The sequence below is a fragment of the Solea senegalensis genome, linkage group LG19 (assembly GCF_019176455.1).
Source record: "Solea senegalensis isolate Sse05_10M linkage group LG19, IFAPA_SoseM_1, whole genome shotgun sequence".
In the NCBI taxonomy this organism is placed as follows: domain Eukaryota; kingdom Metazoa; phylum Chordata; class Actinopteri; order Pleuronectiformes; family Soleidae; genus Solea; species Solea senegalensis.
The window spans coordinates 12,212,965-12,232,113 of NC_058038.1; the positions used below are offsets into that span (position 1 = coordinate 12,212,965).

At 42.0% G+C, this 19,149-nt stretch overlaps 1 protein-coding gene across 3 annotated transcripts in view; it reads right to left on the reverse strand.

The window, feature by feature from the left end:
• The window catches only part of cep112 (centrosomal protein 112), a 97,806-nt gene that overhangs the window by 30,546 nt on the left and 48,111 nt on the right, over window positions 1–19,149 (reverse strand). For all 3 annotated transcript variants that reach the window (XR_006362292.1, XM_044051343.1, XM_044051344.1), the window contains exons 21-22: window positions 13,542–13,772; window positions 4,811–4,873 (exon numbers count right to left, since the gene is read on the reverse strand). Coding sequence is in view for 2 of the 3 variants with exons in the window: in XM_044051343.1 (XP_043907278.1) it covers window positions 4,811–4,873; window positions 13,542–13,772 (294 nt within the window). In the remaining variant the exon portion in view is untranslated. The remainder of the gene's footprint in view (window positions 1–4,810; window positions 4,874–13,541; window positions 13,773–19,149) is intronic.

Consider the following 19,149-nt stretch of genomic DNA (forward strand, 5'->3'; position numbering starts at 1 on the left):
TTAACATTCTATTTAAGCTACTGTCAGGGAAAAGGCAGAGGAAAGATGAGAGACAGTAAAAAGAGAGAGGGGGTGTGTGGGGGGGGCTGCTGCTGCTGCTAGCTTTGGGCTAGATAGATAATTGTTTACTGTTTTCAAACTCTGGAGGACTAGCCCTGCTGGAATCTGTACGTTGTGTGGGAGTTAGAGAGTGATGCGGGCTGACCATGGGGGGGGCGTGTTTGTCAGTGAGAAAGCCACATGAAAGAAACAAATGGCACATTATTATGGGAACATCATTTCTGGGCGTAATAATCATTTCGCAATATGTCCCCGCATCTGTTGCTCTTCAGCCATGGGGCGACCACGGTGGCGCTTTAAACGACTCAACTCAGCTGTCTTTCTTGTTATTCCTGTACACATACACACAGACACAGACACAGACAGACAGCACCTTATTTCTGTCTGATAGCCAGCCAGGTCTTTTAAGTCTATAATTGGTCTGGTGAGACTCGTCTGTTTTCCCAGCCTCTGTTTAGGCTTACCTCTCCATGAACCTGGGGTTCAAAAACAAGACTAGGTCAAAACCCTAATGTATGCCTGCACTGCGTTCGGTCAACGTGCACAATTGAGAATGACGTTGTAAACTGTAGTGGAACCGCAACAGGCTTTTAGTGCTGCTTTGAATCTTCATTAAATCATTATCTGCGTGTCAGCTGGTTTTCACCAGCAGCTTAAACCAGCTGCATTCCCATTAAACCTGCTACCATCTGCGTCTTCCGTGTCTGTTATTAGAAAGGGAAACAAGCATGAAATAGTGACTGACACAGGGACCATTAACCACCAGTATCAACCTATTGTTTTCAAGCACGTTCCAAGATAAAGTCCTGATTTTATAGCCACAACAACAGACAACTGCGGTGCTGTGACTGCAGCTGAGAGCGTTAGAAGAGAGAGAATAATCATTTTTACTTTTGTTACACAGCTACTTTTAATAGTCCCAGATTAGATTAGTGACTTATATTTTTTGGGGTAGTACAGGCAACATTTTAATGGGTCAGAAAACTCATTAATCCGCAAACATGGCAAAAAAACGAACAAAAAAAACCTTTTGACGTGAAGTGACATATGATATAATATAATATAAATACAGTACCGTGCAAAAGTTTCAGGCACCACCAGCTCTGTTGTTTTTTCTGTCTGTCAAATTCTGTGATCATTGGAATTTGGAATGAAGTGATGCGATACATATATAGATATATAAGCGAGCTGTTAATGAGTTTAACTCATGCAACATGTGTATGCAATGCTCAAGCATGTCTTGAATAAACTGGTGTAATAAACGTTTTTTTACAGCAGATATTTCTTTAAATGAAAGGACAAACAACACAGGATTTACCAGTAACATGAATTAAGGTTCCACTCCAGTATTAACAGAGCTGTGTTATTGTTCAAGTGTAAGGGTAGATCACGCTAAATACTTGACACCTGATTTTTATTTATTTTTTTGAAACAACAAAAAAACTGCATACATATTTTCTGCATGCGTTGCACTAAAGTGAAATAGAAATAATTATCCTCTATTGTTGTTATAGCATTGCTAAAACAACATATATAATACAAATATGTATATATATATATATACATACTACCAATATATTGAATATCAGATTAAAGTTAATTTAGGGCCATGTGTATGGCAAAGAATAACTGTGAACTGTTTTTGGAACTTACATTTAGCTCCTCCAACATCGTTCATTATAGATACTACCTTAAAGTTTGACCAGTGATGGAGACCCAGTGCTGTTTTCAAGCATTTTTAATGACCAAGAAAGTATCAGAAGGTATAAATACACTAACAGATCCTGTTTGATTAAAACATGCCGAGGAGGTCACATGTGAACACTATTTGTGAGACTTACCATAATTGTGCTGAAACAACTGAGGTACATTTGCATATAGAGTGAACTTCAACCTTTTTTTTTCCCAAGAACACGGTACTTCTCATGCACCGGGCCTCCCATTGCAAATTCCTTTTACCTCCTACCTACTCCCACGGTAGACGGTCAGGGATAAAGTAATGATCTCCCACTAGCACTGCTGATACCACCCACTGTAGCCTGTTCATTAAATGGGGAAAGAGAGTGGGCCTGCTCAGTTCACAGGTCACCCAGGAGAACTACTCGCAGCTAGACACTTAACACACAGGATTGGATTGGAGAAACACTAATTAGGAGAGTCTGTATGTGTGTGTGTGTGTGTGTGTGAAAATAAGAGGCAGTGGAAGAGAGACAGCAGCAAAGAGATAATGTGTGTGTGCCTGCATGTAAACACATACCCTTACGTGGTGCATCTCCAGTCCCCTTAGGATAATGTATGACATGGTATGTTTTTAATTGGGCTATTAGCCATGCAGTTGAGTTCAAGAGTGATGCCCCTGTCAGACACTGGGGGGTTAACAACTTGGGTTACCCTCTGAGGTTCAAAGGCCACTTGTTTGCATTTGACTGAGTTTCCCCAAGGGGTAGCTAACAGAAACCCCTCCGCCCACGACAAATGGCCTGCATTAATCTCACGTATTTAAATGTTTGCACAAAAAACAAAACAAAACACAACACCGTCACCAGAATCCTCTACGTAACGGCACACCTTAACAAAGACGGTGAGGTTCCTGTGTAAAACAGGGAGACGTTGCTACGCCTGTGGTGGCGTACCGCACTGCCAAAGTGGGCAAACACGGCTGAACTTTCGCTCGGCATTAGACGGCTTTTGAAGTTGAGCATTGTGTAACCTAATAAGCTACTGTTTTCTCACAACATCTGCTTGTCAACCCCGCTTTCAACTCTTTGCCTTTGCCAACCAACCAAAAAAAGGGGTTTAAAGAGAAGAAAGAAAGAAAAACAACAAAATCCCCTCTCTGGGTAACGAGGTGCAATTACGGCCAAATGATTACAATATTTTAATCTGCTCAAAGACAACCATTTTCCCTTAGAATGTAAACTCTACTCAGGGTGTTTTGGATCTTTTCCACGCGCAAAGCTGCCTTACATTTCTAAGACATTTTGTTGGAGTCCATTCTATTCCCGAGGAAACCATATATTCTTTGTTGGAATGAAGCATTATCATGGTTTTAAATGGACTCAGTCTGAGTATAAGCGGTAATGATAAACATATGGCCCCTGATTAGAGACGTTTCCAAAATGTGGCCAGGAAAAAGTATTCAAGGTACACAAGACTGAATAAAGGAGAGGAGAATACAAATGGAAAGAAAGACAAAGAATAAATAAGATTTCATTCAAGGCTGATTTACACTTCTGCTTCAAGGTGTTTCAGAGGCTAATTGTGCAAAGTCAGTGGCTCCAATCAAATAATTAGAGGAAGTTTGGACTGTGAGAGCGACTGATCTGATCACACCAAGCTATCCTGGCCTTTTCTCCAGCATGTTTTTATTGATGGCGCATGGAGTAAGTTAAAGAAAGGCTCTCTAAACTTTCCTTTTGAGTAGGTACACAAAGCTTTTTCCAAGCGCAAACCTCGCCGTCATGGCTTTCCATCAAACGATTGGATTCCAACGTCAATGATAAATCACGGCCGATATTGACAAGTGAATGGTGGGATGACTCACTGCAGGAACATAAATCAGGAAGAATCGCCAAGCGTTTGCAGTACGAGATGGCCAATATAAAGCAGACCTGGCAATGTGTTGATCTTCAAAGAGTATCCATTGTTTCTTGGCCAGCTTTGAAATGTGTAAACAAACATATATCATTTGGAGACGTATCTCAGGGATTATGGTGGATCTCTCTTGCATTACACACTGGTGTTTGAATCATAATCAATATAAAAATCGCTGATTAGCGCAGCTTTTAGGTCAAATAGAGAGATGAATTTCCCTTTAGTGTAAAGCATGAAAACCTGTACTGACCAGGTCTGGCTCCATACCACTTTTTAAAGTCTGATATCACAACCTTAAATTTCTACCTGCAACAATATCTGTACAGTACAGTGTTTTAACTCTTTTACACAACTTAGTTGTTAACATAAGACATTTGTGCTAAAGCATTTACCACCACAATATAACTTATAATAAACACAAATACTATATTAAGCATGTAAGACACCTGTCGCCCCGGTCATATGAGGTATAGCGGACATTTCTCTTTCTTATATCTAATCCAAAAATAATACTGATACTGCATATTGTACTGGCTCATTCCTAATACTGATTTCACTGTGGTTTTTTCAAGTGGCAATCAATGGACAGAGAGAGGAAAAGGAAAGAGAAATGCCAATCAGTGGAGCCTTAGATGTTCTTAATGTCTCTGAAATTTGCAAAAACCTCATCCCAGATGGTGTGTGTGTGTGTGTGTGTGTGTGGGGGGGGGGCACACATTCATGTCCAGTTGTGTGTTACATATCAGCTGGAGGATAAAGCACAGGGTTGTTTTTCCCAGTGAGTGCGAGTGTGTGTGGGTGTGTATACTTGTATTTGTTATCTCTTCAGGAACTTTTCTGGCATCAACACTGACCTTGTCAGGACCAGTGGTCCCCATGGAGACGCACATCTGGTCCAAATGAGGCAGAACCTAATTTCTGTGGAGCTGGTCTAGTTTAGGGTTAAGGGGTTTGAATTGTGGTTAGGGTAAGGCATTAATTGGTTATGGTTAAGTTTAGCAATAACACACTGTTTAGGCTGTCCAAATGAAAGGAAGTCAATGTGGTGTCCTAAGAATCAAAGCTGTGTGTGTGTTTGTGTATTTCCAACTGTTCGGGGGAAAAAGGAGGAATGTAAAATAACAGACGGCAAAAGGAGGAGGAGAAAAGTGATTACCTGGGCAGACTTGGTGAGCCTCTGACTGTACTCCTTCTCAATCTGCTTCAACCTGCTGTTGGTCTGCAACGAGAACGGAGAGAGAGAAGTGTGTAAGAGAGAGATATGCAGACAGCCGGATAGAGACACACAAAGAGCGAGAGAGTTGTGAAACTGAATCTTCTGTTAGGAAGTGAACAGAGACACATCACCTTCCCAGTCTACCCATGCTTGCACACACACTCTCTCATGTTGACCCCCGTCTCTTGGCAGTGTGTCCCTGTGGCGCAGGCCTGGGGCCCCCTGGCACAGTGCCCAACCCAAAGCTCATGTGTGCCAGCAGGTAGTGACAGGCACAGTGCACAGTGGGCACCACTCCTCTTTGATCCCCTGCCAACAATTCATCACCTAACAAGACGGGGGAGGGGGGAATTAAAACTCTGCTGCCAATTAGTGACAGGCGGAAAAAAAGAGAGGTGATCGGGAGAGGCCGGGAGACAACACAACAGGGAAAGAATAGGGGTTCAATGGAATTTGTTGTAAGGCAAGTTACTGAGCACTGCTCATCTCTTTGTTTTCATTCTCACTGCGGGGAACTAGCCAGCTAGAGGGAAAAAATGCCGGTTTCTAATAAAAGGCTTAACTTCTTTCAGCTGGCTGCGATGCTAGAGATTCAATAAGAGGCAGAATGGTGGACTGCAATCAATAAGTGTGGAGTAATGGAACTTGATAGGGACGAGAAAGTCCTCCTGAAAAACACCCAGGACTTGTTCATGCAGTTAAGTCAAGCTATGGTTGCCATTCAACTGCCCAGTATCCAAGCAAGCACTAGTGGCGAGTTGATTTATTGAATGAAGTGTTTGAAACGCCTCCCTCAGCTTGTTGGTATAAGGTGGTTTCTGGTTTAGCATACAGCTGGTTGTTAGCATGTTGAGCACCATTCTAAGGCTTCCTCCAATCCATTAACTTAAAAACACTAAATTCTTTGAATATTCTACGTGCTCATAAGTCCAAAAAAGTATTTATAAAAGAAACAATGTCCTTAAGAGTAGTAAAGTAGTAAATACAATGTAGGCACACACACACACTCATACATCTCTCTTGTCCTGACAGCCCTCGACAGACAGACGACTCGCGAACACACAACGCTTCCCTGGATGCGCCCCTCGTCACCATCAACACCTGAGCTTCGTTTGGACTCTGCACCCCTTTCGAACACTTCCTGACAAACACTGCCGTCCGCTCTGAGCGGACACACCTGTCACCACAGAAAGACACAGATATCACCAAGGATACACGCCTGTCTACTCGCACCGGGACTCTTTTGAGTGGCGGACCGCTCGTCCCTAGGGGCCCTACAGCAGCTGATGAGAGAGGGCGAGACAAAGAAGGGTGTAGAAGAGGCAAGAACAGTGTGGAAGAGAAGTGCAAATCAGTGTTCAGTGGGTTTTTTTTTTTTTCTTTACAGCTGACACATCTCATGTCTCCCCTCCCTGCTGCAGAAGTGCTGCATGTTGGCTACAGCTGTAGTGACACAGGGATAGTTAGTGTGTGGTTTCTGTAGCAACACCTCTGCTAATTTTTATTAGTAAAACCCACCAAAAAAAACAACAATGAAATAAAACATGGCACTAATAGAGGCAGCACACTTCTTTGATGTGCTGTTATTATCATCTTTGTCATCCATATTCTGAATAATGTGGCTCTGTTTGAAAAACTGAAATCAATGCATCAGCATCTCTGCAAATGACTGTGGCATAATGAGGCTTCCGTAGTTCACGTGCGAGTGTGCTCATGCAAACATTATGGCCATAATGACATGCAAACATGTTCAGATGTTTAATAAAAAACATTAAGAGCATTGCTACTAGCCTTTTTTTTTTACCAACAGTCACTCGGGGGAATTGAGCAGGAAGCATTTTACAACATCATACATTATACAGCTCAACCATCGAAACGCATATTAAACTGGGTGGATAATAGACGAAGATATGGCTGGTACATGCATGGGAGAAACAGCCCAACAACATGGTGACAAATACAAAAGCAAAATCAGAGATAAATTAAAAGCTCAGCCGTATGTGTGTGTGTGTGTGTAAGCACTTTCAAAGAGACTACCTGTGCCCTGCCGAAGGCATTTTTGTGCTGAAGGCACTTTGAGGCAGTATCAGGCTCTTCAATCGCTCCTTAATCCTAGTGGTGTGGAGTGCGGCTGCTTTGAAGTGAGTGTGTATGTGTTTGTGCACGTGTATGGGGTTGGTGCTTGTGTGTGTGTGTGTGTGTGTAAAAGAGAGTGGAAGTGGATCTAAAAGGCGAGGCATGCACTGCTTACCAGAACTTAATTAATAATCTGCAGGAGGAATGAGGCCAGACACACACACACACACACACACACACACACACACAGCCTTTACAAAGCGTTATCCCTTACCTTAACCATAACCAGTTAATTGTTAACCCTAACCTTAACTTCACTTAACCGCAAATCAAACCTTAGCCCCAAACATAACCCGTTCCTTTAGAAATGAGGTGCAGCTTATGAGGTTTCAGACTAGTGGTCCTGAGAAGGATAGTGATTATGCCAGAAAAGGCCCAAAAGAGGTGCACAACAGTTTGATCAATAGGCGTTTGGCAGAGAAATTCGCTCAAGGTGTGCAGTCCCATTGATTGGAATGAACCACTGTATAATTTGTGTGTGTACATGTGGATAAGTGTGCTTCTGTTTTTCTGTTGATGTTACCCAGTGACATTATGAAGTAAAGCGTTTTGCAGTCCTGGACAAGCTATGATCTCCATATGGAATCATCTCTGAGATATTTCCAATCATCTTACAAGAGCTATGACGGTTTTCAGAACTTTCTTAAAGGAGAACTCTGTAGAGGACATCCAATTTAAAGTAGTAGTATTACTATTACAGAAAAAGGCATACATCCACACATAGAAAGGTGACTGCCAGAGAACTATTAGATAATGGGCAGGGACAGTTTTCAGTTTGAAAATAAATCACACAGAATCGTCTTCTTATTCTTCTTCATGGAGCTCATGAAGAAGAATGTGATTCATTTCTCTTTTTTTTTTTTATTATTATTTTCCCCATTGCTTCACCAAAGTCTTCAGTTTTAGTGGCAGCGGTATTTGTAAGCGTTCAAAATGATGCTCTGTTCACCACGCATGTCTCTCATAACAATTTGAGTTAAATCTGCCAGGGAGGGAGCGCTGGGAGATGTTCTTTGCTAGTTTGTCTGTAATCATTGGTGTCTTGCTGTGCTCGCCTGTGTGTGTGTGTGTGTGAGAAGGTTGGTGCTATAATGACAAGAGGCTTTATTTCCATTTCACAGTTTGCCATCACTGCCTGTCAGTAGTGATTCTCTTCATCCTGCTGCTCAGTGTCAGCGCTGCATCACACGGTACAGAAATAATGCATCACGGGCACACATAGACAGGCATACACAGATAAACATACATCAGATACACAGAAACACTCACACACACATACACCATACCAAAATGAACCAGCCAGTCCTTGGTATTAGAAAACCAATTACACCCATTACCATCAATTTGAGTGGACTTAACACATCATGAGGTCTATAGAAATGTTACAGGCTTTAAGCATTCATGGATGAAGTTGCTTATAGAATCACAGATTGCTTTAAAATGAACAGGTGGGCAAATTAAAACCCCACAAAAAAGTGCCATGACACAATTTTAACAATTCTTTTTTTTCCTCTTTCGACACTGAACTGTGGTTGACCTGTGATGAAAACTAGTCTTCTTCCTGGCAGACCTCCCTTCGCATCTATTAAGGCCTCCCTAATTTGTTTGATCAGTAAGTCTGCCTGATGTTCAGATCAAGAACTTCAACCCAAAAACACAGCGCTCAATACCATGGTGTCCCACTTAAAACTCCACTTCAAACCAAAGTGTGATCTGTAGCGTGCAACAAGATGGCAGCAGCCTGATGCCATGTTTTAATGCGATTGAGAAAGTGTGTCACTTCCCTCCCTCCTCTTGGATGACTTCAAAAAGTGAGCAAGGGAGCTGTGTGATGTTTTTTTGGGACAGCAGTTCCTTTACTGTGACTCTTTCACGTTCTGGGTGACTCTCTCTCTCTCTCTCTTGCTCTTTTTTTCCCTTCGCTCTCTCCCTCACTCTGCCGCTGGGCCCGACGGCACAATGAGGAAACGTGGATCTCACATAAGTCTGGGCATGCGCACAACAGCACAATCTCTAGGCGCACATTAAAATCCTTTAATGTGTGCTCGTGCATCTGCTATGACGTTAACATTAGCACTAAAAAAAAAAAAGGCAGACGACTTCAGCCTCACACCCTCAACTTTACCTCTTTCTCTCCTTAAATCAGATTCTTCACTCTGCCTCCCCAATCTAATTGTCTCACAGTAAGTGTGTCAGTGAGGTGAATGCGAGTACCTCTTTGATCATCCCTCAGCCTGTGTTTCTTTCCTCCTCGTCTAATCCATGACTGACTCAATAATGTGATTTGGTGTATCGCCTAATGGCAGAGGACCAACCTAATAAGTCAGCAGTGACGGGGTGGGGGGGCGAGAGAGAAGAACAAGACGTGACTATGGCGACGACAACAATCTCGCACCACCATCTTCTGGCTGAGAGACAGAACAGTACACTCACTGTCTGAAAACATCTAACTGGGTCGTGTGTAGAGATTGATATGGATGTTGTGGGTGACTCTATTATTCTAATAATTAGATTTCTCTGTAGCTTTGCTGGGACAGAACCTGCCCTTGTTGTTGCACTAACAGTTAAATTAAACACTGTTGATGTTCTAACAGCACACACAGGTAAAGAGCTCCACAAGATGCCTAACGGCATTGCTGGGTAACTGTAACTTGTGTGTGAATTTAGCAAATCTGCTGTGCATGTTTTGCAGTAAATTATGCCTTGGGTGGTCCCATCACAAGTGCACAACCCAAAATATGGATGTGAATGCAACAAGACCCAGTCAGTCAAACCACATTTAAGCATGGTCGTAGACACATGTGTCCACACATGGAAAATAGTGTGAAAGTAGACCCATCTTCAGCCACATAAAAAAGACTGCCTAGTCAGCTCTGTGCACAGCACAACAAACAAAAAGTTATATACAGACGATTTTCTTGTGCCAAACAACTTCAATGGGGTTTTGAAGTCTGTAAGCTGATGTACCAAATAGCAGCTGCAGTCGTCTTCTCCAGCTGTATCACTGAAAACAAACAAGTTTTTCTTTTTTTTCTCTCCCTTTTTCCGAGCAACTCGTGACGGCGGTTTAAAAAACACATCCTCATTTCTCACAGATAAAATCAAATGTGTGTAGGGAGACAGAATTTGCTGAGAAATGATCACGGGAGACACAACACCGCGGATGAACTGCATATCCACTAAATGGAAACAAGACAAAGAGGAGAATATTGTGTTTCAAAATATGAACTGCGCATAGGTCGACATTGTCTGTTGAACAATCCCAGTGAGTTATTTTTACACAAGCACTTTTAGTACTGGCAGGGAATTCAATGTCAGTTCAACGTCATAAAAATACATAAAGTCTTGAAGATGTAGCTCTTTTTTTTAATTCCTAAAGAAGCTGTTTGCAGCTTGTGATGCCAAATACCATTAGCATCAACTGCACATTTGGAAGTCTCTGTCATATGAAAGGCCGTCACAGCTACACTGTCACAACATGACTCGTGGAGACAAGTTCCAACTGCAGCTAGAGGACATCATTTCATACACCGACTTAAGCTGAGCCACCCGAACCTTAAGAGGAAAACCTCTCAAGATTTTGAATGTGCATACTAGTTCCTTGAAGCAAAAAGAAGAAAGAAAAGACGACCGGCAAGACAGAGGCCTTCAAACCTGTGCTCTGCCTCGGCGTGTGTGTGTGTGAGAGTGAAAGAGAGAGAAAGAGTCAGCATCGTCAAGCTTTCATGTCTAAGGAGCCAAATAGCTGATTTCTCATTGGCTGATGTTTGCCTCCAGGTGGTTTTGTCACACTTGGTTAGTGTTTGATGAAATGTCCTGGCCCTTTGATCTGAAGTGAAAGTAGGCACATGCATAGACATGCACACACAAACGCACACATCCTATCTTAGCGAGGACACTCATTGACCCTTACTCTAACAGCCTCAACTACGTGTCTAACTGAAACCCTTAAAGGCGTCAGAGGGTAGCACAGTTCAAAAATATCACTTTCCAAAAATGTCCTCACTCTCTAAAGTCTAATGGTCAAACTGGTCCTCGTGCATGCACATGGTTCCCTAAGGAATCGTGAGTGAGTGTGGGTCACTTTTTTTAAATATATGCATTCCATGCACAGTCACTGTGACATTTACACCAGCTACTTGCATTAAGCAAACATACAAAGTACATGGAAGTATGCACACACTCTCTCTGAGACACTTACACACACACACACACACAAACACACCAGTCCACACAAACATATCAGACAAAATTTGCCGATCTAATCTCCTCCAGCAGTTCAAAGAGCGGCCCTCTCTAGACGAAGAGTAAATACGATTTTAAGTTTTCAGACGTTATTCAGAGCCCCTGATCTTTTGTTGCGCACAATCTCCAGCAGTGACAAGCGTCGCAAGGTGAAAAGGTCAAACACAAAGACCTTTTCTTTACTACGCAAACTTACATTTTCATGTCCTCTGTTTAATATGCCAGTGAGCATACAGATGTGTGTGTGTGTTGTGTGCATATGTAGGCCTACGTGTGTTAAGAAACGGTGTTCCCACACTTCCTCAAAGCTGAGATTTCTGGTGAGGCAGACTCTTTATAAAAAGCCCTAAGGTTCTGGGCTTTGCCACAACTTGAAGGCAGAGGGGAAGGACGAAGAGGGAAGACAGACGGATGGTGGGGGTGTGGAGGAGAATAAGAAAGTTTGATAAGGAGGTGGTGTGGTTGAGAGGCAGGATTCGTGCTAAACTGTGGCCCAGAGATGAGGCATCTTTATCAGGCACAGAGACAGCTTCCCAGGCACCTCAATAGTGTGCAGAGATTGCGAGGTTTGGGATTAATTGTGCACATTCATTCTCATCCATGGGTGAACACACAAACTCACAAAGATACACACGTACAAACTTCAGTAGCAACCTGACTAAACCACACACACACACACACACACCTTCTCCTCAGCCCACCTCCATCACTTCTCCTTCCGTTTGGTGAAGCTACAACGTATGGAACTATCTTAACATCCGATGTTATCTCCACTGATATTCTGTTTCTCATTATTTCATTCCAACAGCTCCAAGTGTCTACCCCTAAAACAACCCCCCATCCTCTGTATCCCTCTCTAGCTTTTCCTTAAACACGTGTGTCTTTGATGAGAATCCATTCATGGCTTTAATGGATTTCTCTGGACTTTTTTTTTTCCAGGATCTGGGAGATGTGTCGAGAGAAAAAAAAAGAAAGCTGGCCTGCCCAAGCTCTGCTTCCATGAGCACAGTGGACTGCAGAGGACAGCATTTTTGTCTGCATCAAAAAGAATGTGAAATTTTCAGCTTACAAAACAGGGTGAACAAGTCAATATGGATCTGAGGCCTGGCTGACTTCAATCCCATGTGGACGAAAAAAAGTGAGCGCAAGTTTTCCTGCCCCCTCCGAAGTAAAACTTGGGAGATAGATTTGAAAGAGGGGGAAAAGGGGGGAAGTGAGATATTCAACCTTTGGTGAGTTTTTTTTTCTCTAAGCTTTCATTTTCAGCTGACAGAGAGGACAGAGAAAGCATTTATCTCTTTTATGAAAAGTAAATGTTGAACTTGCACATTACTGATAGTGTTATCGGTCTAAGTTCAATATTCATCCCCACAGCTTTAAATCAACTCAAAATTCCCCAACAACTCTAAATCATTTTTTTCACGTTTCATGTTCTAAAAGCAAGCCGTGATAGCATTTAAAGAGTGACAAAAATATAAAACAACTTTTAGTATAAAATAGCCTTCACATCCAAAAAAGAGGACATATAGGAATTATGATTAATGACTTGAAATTAAGACAATGTTCAAATAAGTTCTCTCATTTCCTTGGATCTCTCTCATCTCAGTACCCGTGGTTCTGTGAACCATGTGGAGCTAAAATGGCTGCCTGGGTGCATTCCGGGGCTAATGCTGCGCAGGTGGAGTGAGATGGTGTCTAATGAAAAACGCTCTCTTTGATGGGCCCTGCTGAGGGATTAGGTTCTGATCAACACCATCCTAGGTCAGCTTCCTGCAAGACCGGCACAAGATTATGGATGATTTCCAAAATGTGCAAAAGCAATAAAGAAAACAAAAAAAAAAAAGCGATGAAAGCAAGACGCTCTAATTGACGTTCTTCCTGGTTTGCAAAAAGCAAGATAATGGCACTTGTGAACATTTAAAACATCCTATTAATGAAGGAGATTCAACCAACAGACTAATAGAAAGTACTTGAGAAAGTAAATGAAGTTTACATTACGGTGCACAGGTCTGAATATAGATGTAGAAGTTAGTGCAAAAGCCTTATAACCTTAAGACTGCAGATGTTGCTGGTTCATTCAAGTTAGCAGCAAGTGAAAAAATATGAACATTGTCACATCTTCCCTCAAACTTGACCCTTTTCCCTCCATAAGCTGATACCTGTCATCTCTGTCATGTGAAAGGCCTTCACTGCTACAGCGGATACAAGTTCCAACTCCAGCTAGAGGACAACGTGCACGACAGAGGCCTTCAACCTCTGTGCTGTCATCTATTGCCTGCCCTTCACCCACCTTTTCCTGAGCAGCGTCCTTCACCTGCTGGTTGCTTCTCTCAAGGTCACTGCGCATGCGCTCCATGTCAGACCGGAGGCGGTCCAGGGTCGCCTCCTTGTCCAGGAAAGCCCTTTGCTTTTCCTCTTCCCGAAGCGCTGCCTGCTCTGCAAGCTGTTTCTGATGATGGGCCTGGGTCCTCTTGAGTTCATCGTGCAGACTTGACAGCTGAGCTTCGAGATCGTGTACAGTCTGGAAAAAGACAGAGATGTAGAGTGGATTTAGGTATGTGATATTAACTAAAGCCCAGCAGTTATCTCTTGGCTCTGAAAAAGAGAAACTCTTAGTCAAGCTATGATGACTTCCTGTTCATAGTCCATACTGTAAATGCCGTCAGTGGTGTAGCTGAAATTGACAAATAAGTGACAGACAGAATGTTCTATATTATACTTTTACGTTTTTTGAAAGTACCTAAAACCACCTAACTGTAGTTTTGAATTGTTCTTTCAACAAACACAGGTCAGTCATAGGAACATAGGTCTAAATTACAGTTATTACCTTTCATTTCAGATAATACCTGGTTTATTTTTTTTGGTTTGTTGTTGTAGGCCATTGCCTATGTTGTGTCCTATTTTGCTATCTTGACCTCTTTTTAAAGGGTTCTGCCTTGAAACAAGCCCTTTAATGGTGCTGCCAGTGAAAGTCAACAAAGCAAAACAGAACAAGAATGCTGAGAAGTACGACTCTACTGTGTCCGTTGAAACACCACGCGTGTAATGAAGTTACGCCTCAAGACAGTAGAAAATGTGAAGTGAGGGATACGCTTAGGCTCACACAGCAATTATATAAAACCCATCCCAATATCAAAAGAAAGAAAAACTAGCACTAGCACAGATACAACGGCTTCATTGCAGGAAATGTCTTCATCCAATCCAATCCTATATTTTTTAAATAAAGCTTTATTCAAACTACATTACAATGTATACGATCACAATTCCAGCGTGGGGGAAATTCTTCCTCTGCATTTCACTTATCCTGTACTAGGAAAGCATCCAAGAACTAGGAGCAGTTGGAAGCCACTGAGCAGCGCCTGGGGACCAACTCCAGATTGAACGTCAGTGCCTTGGTCAGGGGCACTGACAGGAAGCATTACTCTAACACGTGTTTTAATGTTAGGAGGAAACCGGAGTACCCAGAGAAAACCCACATGCTAACCACTGTTCCACCGTGCGACGCAGTGGACGTGCCCACAATCCTTTGCATGTGCATGTTTTGCAGGGCTTTTTTTAAAAATGGTAGCAACCCCATTAAAATATGTTCCGTGTCCACCGTGAATTTACCAGTTTATTCTATTGTTTTTATTTATCACTAGTTAGCATAAGGAGAATGAAAGTGATTCTACCATTTTGACATATTGACAAACTCCCCCCACTTGATTTTGAGAAGCACTTATAGATCTCCGGACGGTCACGTGACTCGGTTTGCTCACAGCACTATGTTGGCTGGAAAAGCTCCAGAAAGATGAATGGCACCAGTGCTTGTTTCAAGCGTTTAGAGTCCAATGCACACTTTCAATACACAGAAATCAAGCAAAAATAAATAAATAAATAAATAAATAGAAGTCTCAGAACCCGACAGACTGACTATATCTTACAATACCAATATTCCAGGCCTGCAGCATCAAATCCTCAACTTTCTGATAAACTTCCCCCTCACTCTACTCCAGAGAACACATCACAATAAAAGCAAAAACCTAAAATAAACAAGATATTTATGTTAAATGCGTTAGAGCCTGTAACAACGCTGAAGTTGGCATACAGATTCACAGCTTCCTGGTCGGCTTTACATACAACATACAACAAAACAATCATTATGACTCTATAAGCGGAATCCGTTGTCTGTGGTTTCCCATCACTCCATCTTTTCCAGATATTTTGAGTGTGTTTTATAGAAGTGATCCACCTCTGCTGTCCTCAGGATCTTTGGCGATCCAGCAATAAGTCTGTCTCTGTCTGTTTCATCATCCTGGTGCACGACATCTATCCAACACCCTCACTTTTTAAGAACAGCTGGTACAGTTACGACTTGCCTGACATTGCCAGGTATATATGCTGCCGAGTATATCCGTCTAACGGTGTCATTCTCCGGCAAAACTGCGTTACCTTGCTTGCGTGATGCCAGCCATCGGAGCGACTGACTTAGATTCATTTTAGTCTTGTTAAGTGACAGTTTTCAAAACTGGGAAGAGACAGAGTATAAACATGTCTCTAGAGTTTGACAGAGCTGCACCGATGTGCTGGTGTTGTTTGCAAAGGAAATGAGGAGAGGGATTAAAAACTGAAAGGATTTTTTTGTGGAAATGTCAAAAAAAAAAAGAAAAAAGTAAGAGAATGTGAAGAAATGTTTGACAAATATTGTATGGCTTCAAAAGGACATACAACAGCAACATGACTCAGCTAAGGATTGCTGCTGCTGCTGCTGATTTGGTTTAATTTAAATCAATTAAAGAAAATACACTGTATTGTCCACACAGCTGACATGATTACTGCAGCCCTGCCTCACACTCACGCACTCAATGAAGCGTGTGTTATATTTTGGGTTCATAATTCATATCGCACACATACATCTTTTTCTTGGGCAAAAGCTGATCCAGTGACTTTGAACGGTATCACACTAGTATGACATGACTATTCGAATGAGAAAACACAGCGTAATGAAGTGTAGGTGGAACGAAGACTCACGATACAGTTACTGTGTTTAATTCCTCTAAACCATTGCATGTATGCTGCAGCGATTGCACATCCTGGTTCCTCTCCCCGCTTGACGTTCTTGCTTACTTTTGTTTGCGCTGTAAGCTCTGCCTCCTGCCCACCAACCCCCTCCCCTCTGCTCAAACGCCTGGGCATCCAAGGACAGCGCCATGCTAAGGCAATAAGACAGAAAGTGTCTAAAGTCTTTTTTTCGCGGGCACTGGGGAGAATTAAAACGACTTCAAAGGAGTGTCACAAAAAACAGGCAGCTGCTGTGGCTCGGTGTTACTGCATACTCCCTCCTGCACTGGCACGCAGACACATCCAGCTGTGTGCACACATCCACATATACACAGACAAGCATCCACACATTGTCTTGCTGTCATATACTGTACATATGACGGCATGCAGCACATACGGAGAAAATGAACAAAAAAAAAAACAAACAACAAACACAATGCAGTCCTCTCTCTCTCCGTACCGCTCCCCTGTCTCCCCAACATTTCCAGTCTTTCCTCTCTGCCATTGCCTTCAAGGGCAGGCAGCTATCAGATCTGAGACCACAGAGGCTTTAATGTATAATTCTCTTTAACAAATGTGGATGATCTCTCTTCCCCAAAAAAAAGCTTTTAATAAATGAGAGTATAACCTTCCAGAACAGAGGCATTGGCGTGCAACGGGGCATCTTTCTTTTTGGATGTGAGTGAGTGCAGGCTCTTCAAACAGGCTACATTTACCATGCTGATGTGAGGCTTTGTGCAGCAGCAGCAGCAGCAGCAGCAGCAGCAGCAGCAGCAGCAGCTCTCGACGACAATAGGAGAGTGTCAAAGGAAGTATACTGGGTCACACTATGTCAGCGAAGAAGACAAAAGACTGGCAGAAAGATAGAAGAGAAGACAGGGGGACGTAAGTGAAAAATACAAACAACTGTATGACAACTCTCCCTTCATACGTCCATGGTGTTTCTGAGACAGTTTGCATTTTGGACTGAAGTGCAGGATGTGGAAACTCAAATTGGACAACAACAACAGCCCATCTACCACTCCTTTCAACTGCAAGCTTTCATAATTGAAGGACCTTAATTACATTTTGTTTTGACAGCATATTTACACAAGCAACTTCAAAAGAGTCTTGGCTCCGGAGGTAACTTCTCATCTCTGATTAGCTTGATTGATCAAAAAAGTAGGTGACTAAATCAATGCAATAATAATAATAATAAAAAAAAACATATTCATGCAGTAAAAATCATTTTGTGTTGTAATATCAAATAAAGATGACAATCTTTAAACGAGATTCCCACAGTGGATGGTGACTTGGCAAACACGGGTGTAATTTATAACAGCTCTATTCAATTTATGAATGCCAATGCCATTATCCAGCCTGTGTGTGTTCTGGCTCACAGACACACCTAAATGGAATAGAGCCATAATCATATCATATAAGTTACACCTGTGCTCTTCCACAAAGGATGTTAGCATAGGATCAGGCCAACTGATACCATCTGCCTTCAGTCTTTACTGAGAGAGACATTAGTCTGTTCATCTAATTTAAACTTTTTTTTTAACGAGGGCCATATTTGATAATGTGAACATTTCCTTTCGTTTCCCCTTTTTTTGAACAGTAACATTTACATACAAATGCACTGTTTTCTTCTCTGTGTTACGTGCCCACCAGTGACACTTCGTCTTGTTAGCGTAACTGTTAGCAAAGATGGCGGACGCTGTTTACATTCTTGGAATGAAAAAAAGTGGGTTATTATATCACTGGTGGGCACATAACAAAGAAAAGAATGAAGATATTTCTCAACTCAGGGGAAACTGACGTTGGGAAGCAACATTTTTCAAAAATACTACCCTTATTCTAGTAATATAAAGCTAAATACAAATTGGTGAAGTATTCCTTTAAATTCTTTTTAATTCTCATTGACACAATTGTTACTTTCTTTCCACATCTGGAGTCAAATAACAATAATATGAAATGAGTGCATAGAAATGTCACAAGAGGGTTTCAAACTAGCCGCACAACATCTCACGAGGGCCGTAGTTTGGACACCCCTGTCATAGATGCGTAACTTGACAGTTTACCTGACATACACTAAGCAAAACTTACCAATAGTGGTTTCCCCCATCTACTTTATGTATGTATGAATGTTCTGCAGTCCTGCAGGATCAATTGATGTTGTGTTGTAACTGGCTCTACTAGAAACAATAATAACTGGTCTTAATTCAAAATATATGCAATGCTGTGCGAGACCTGACAAAACAAGGTGGATCAAATGTTTCACTGTTGTCAACCAGATAAAAATCCACTTGGCTGAAACCCATGATGTGATGTATACATGTACCAAAATGGCTTCATTTAAAGAAAGTACGCTTTTAAACACAATCACATCACACAGCCTTAGTACTCGCTCACCATCGTGGCTCAACATCAACCGTTCTCAAGAAAAGAAAAAGTAATAATGAGCTGAGTTCTAACACAAGTTCTCAGATGTATATGAGAAGATAATGTAAAGCTTTACAGTGACACATATTCATACACTACAGGAGATCCCCGAGTAATAAGACAAGACTGACTCGACAATGAAAGACCTCGGGGACCAATCGTCTGGTAAATGACAAGACACACAAGCACAGAGACAATCAGTGTCCACACACTGCACTGGTTGCCTTGTTCTCTTCATCACAAATCCTCTTAGCTTTGACTTTATTCTGTCATAACCCTCTCTCATGACTCATCTTAATCAAATACTCAGGACTGAGATTCTTTGAAAAAAAAAGGAAAAACAAAAAAAAGGCACTGACAGCATCATTACTTAGTCCATCACGGGCCAGACAAAAAGACCTCACAAGAATCACCTGCTGTCCCATGTTGTTTGA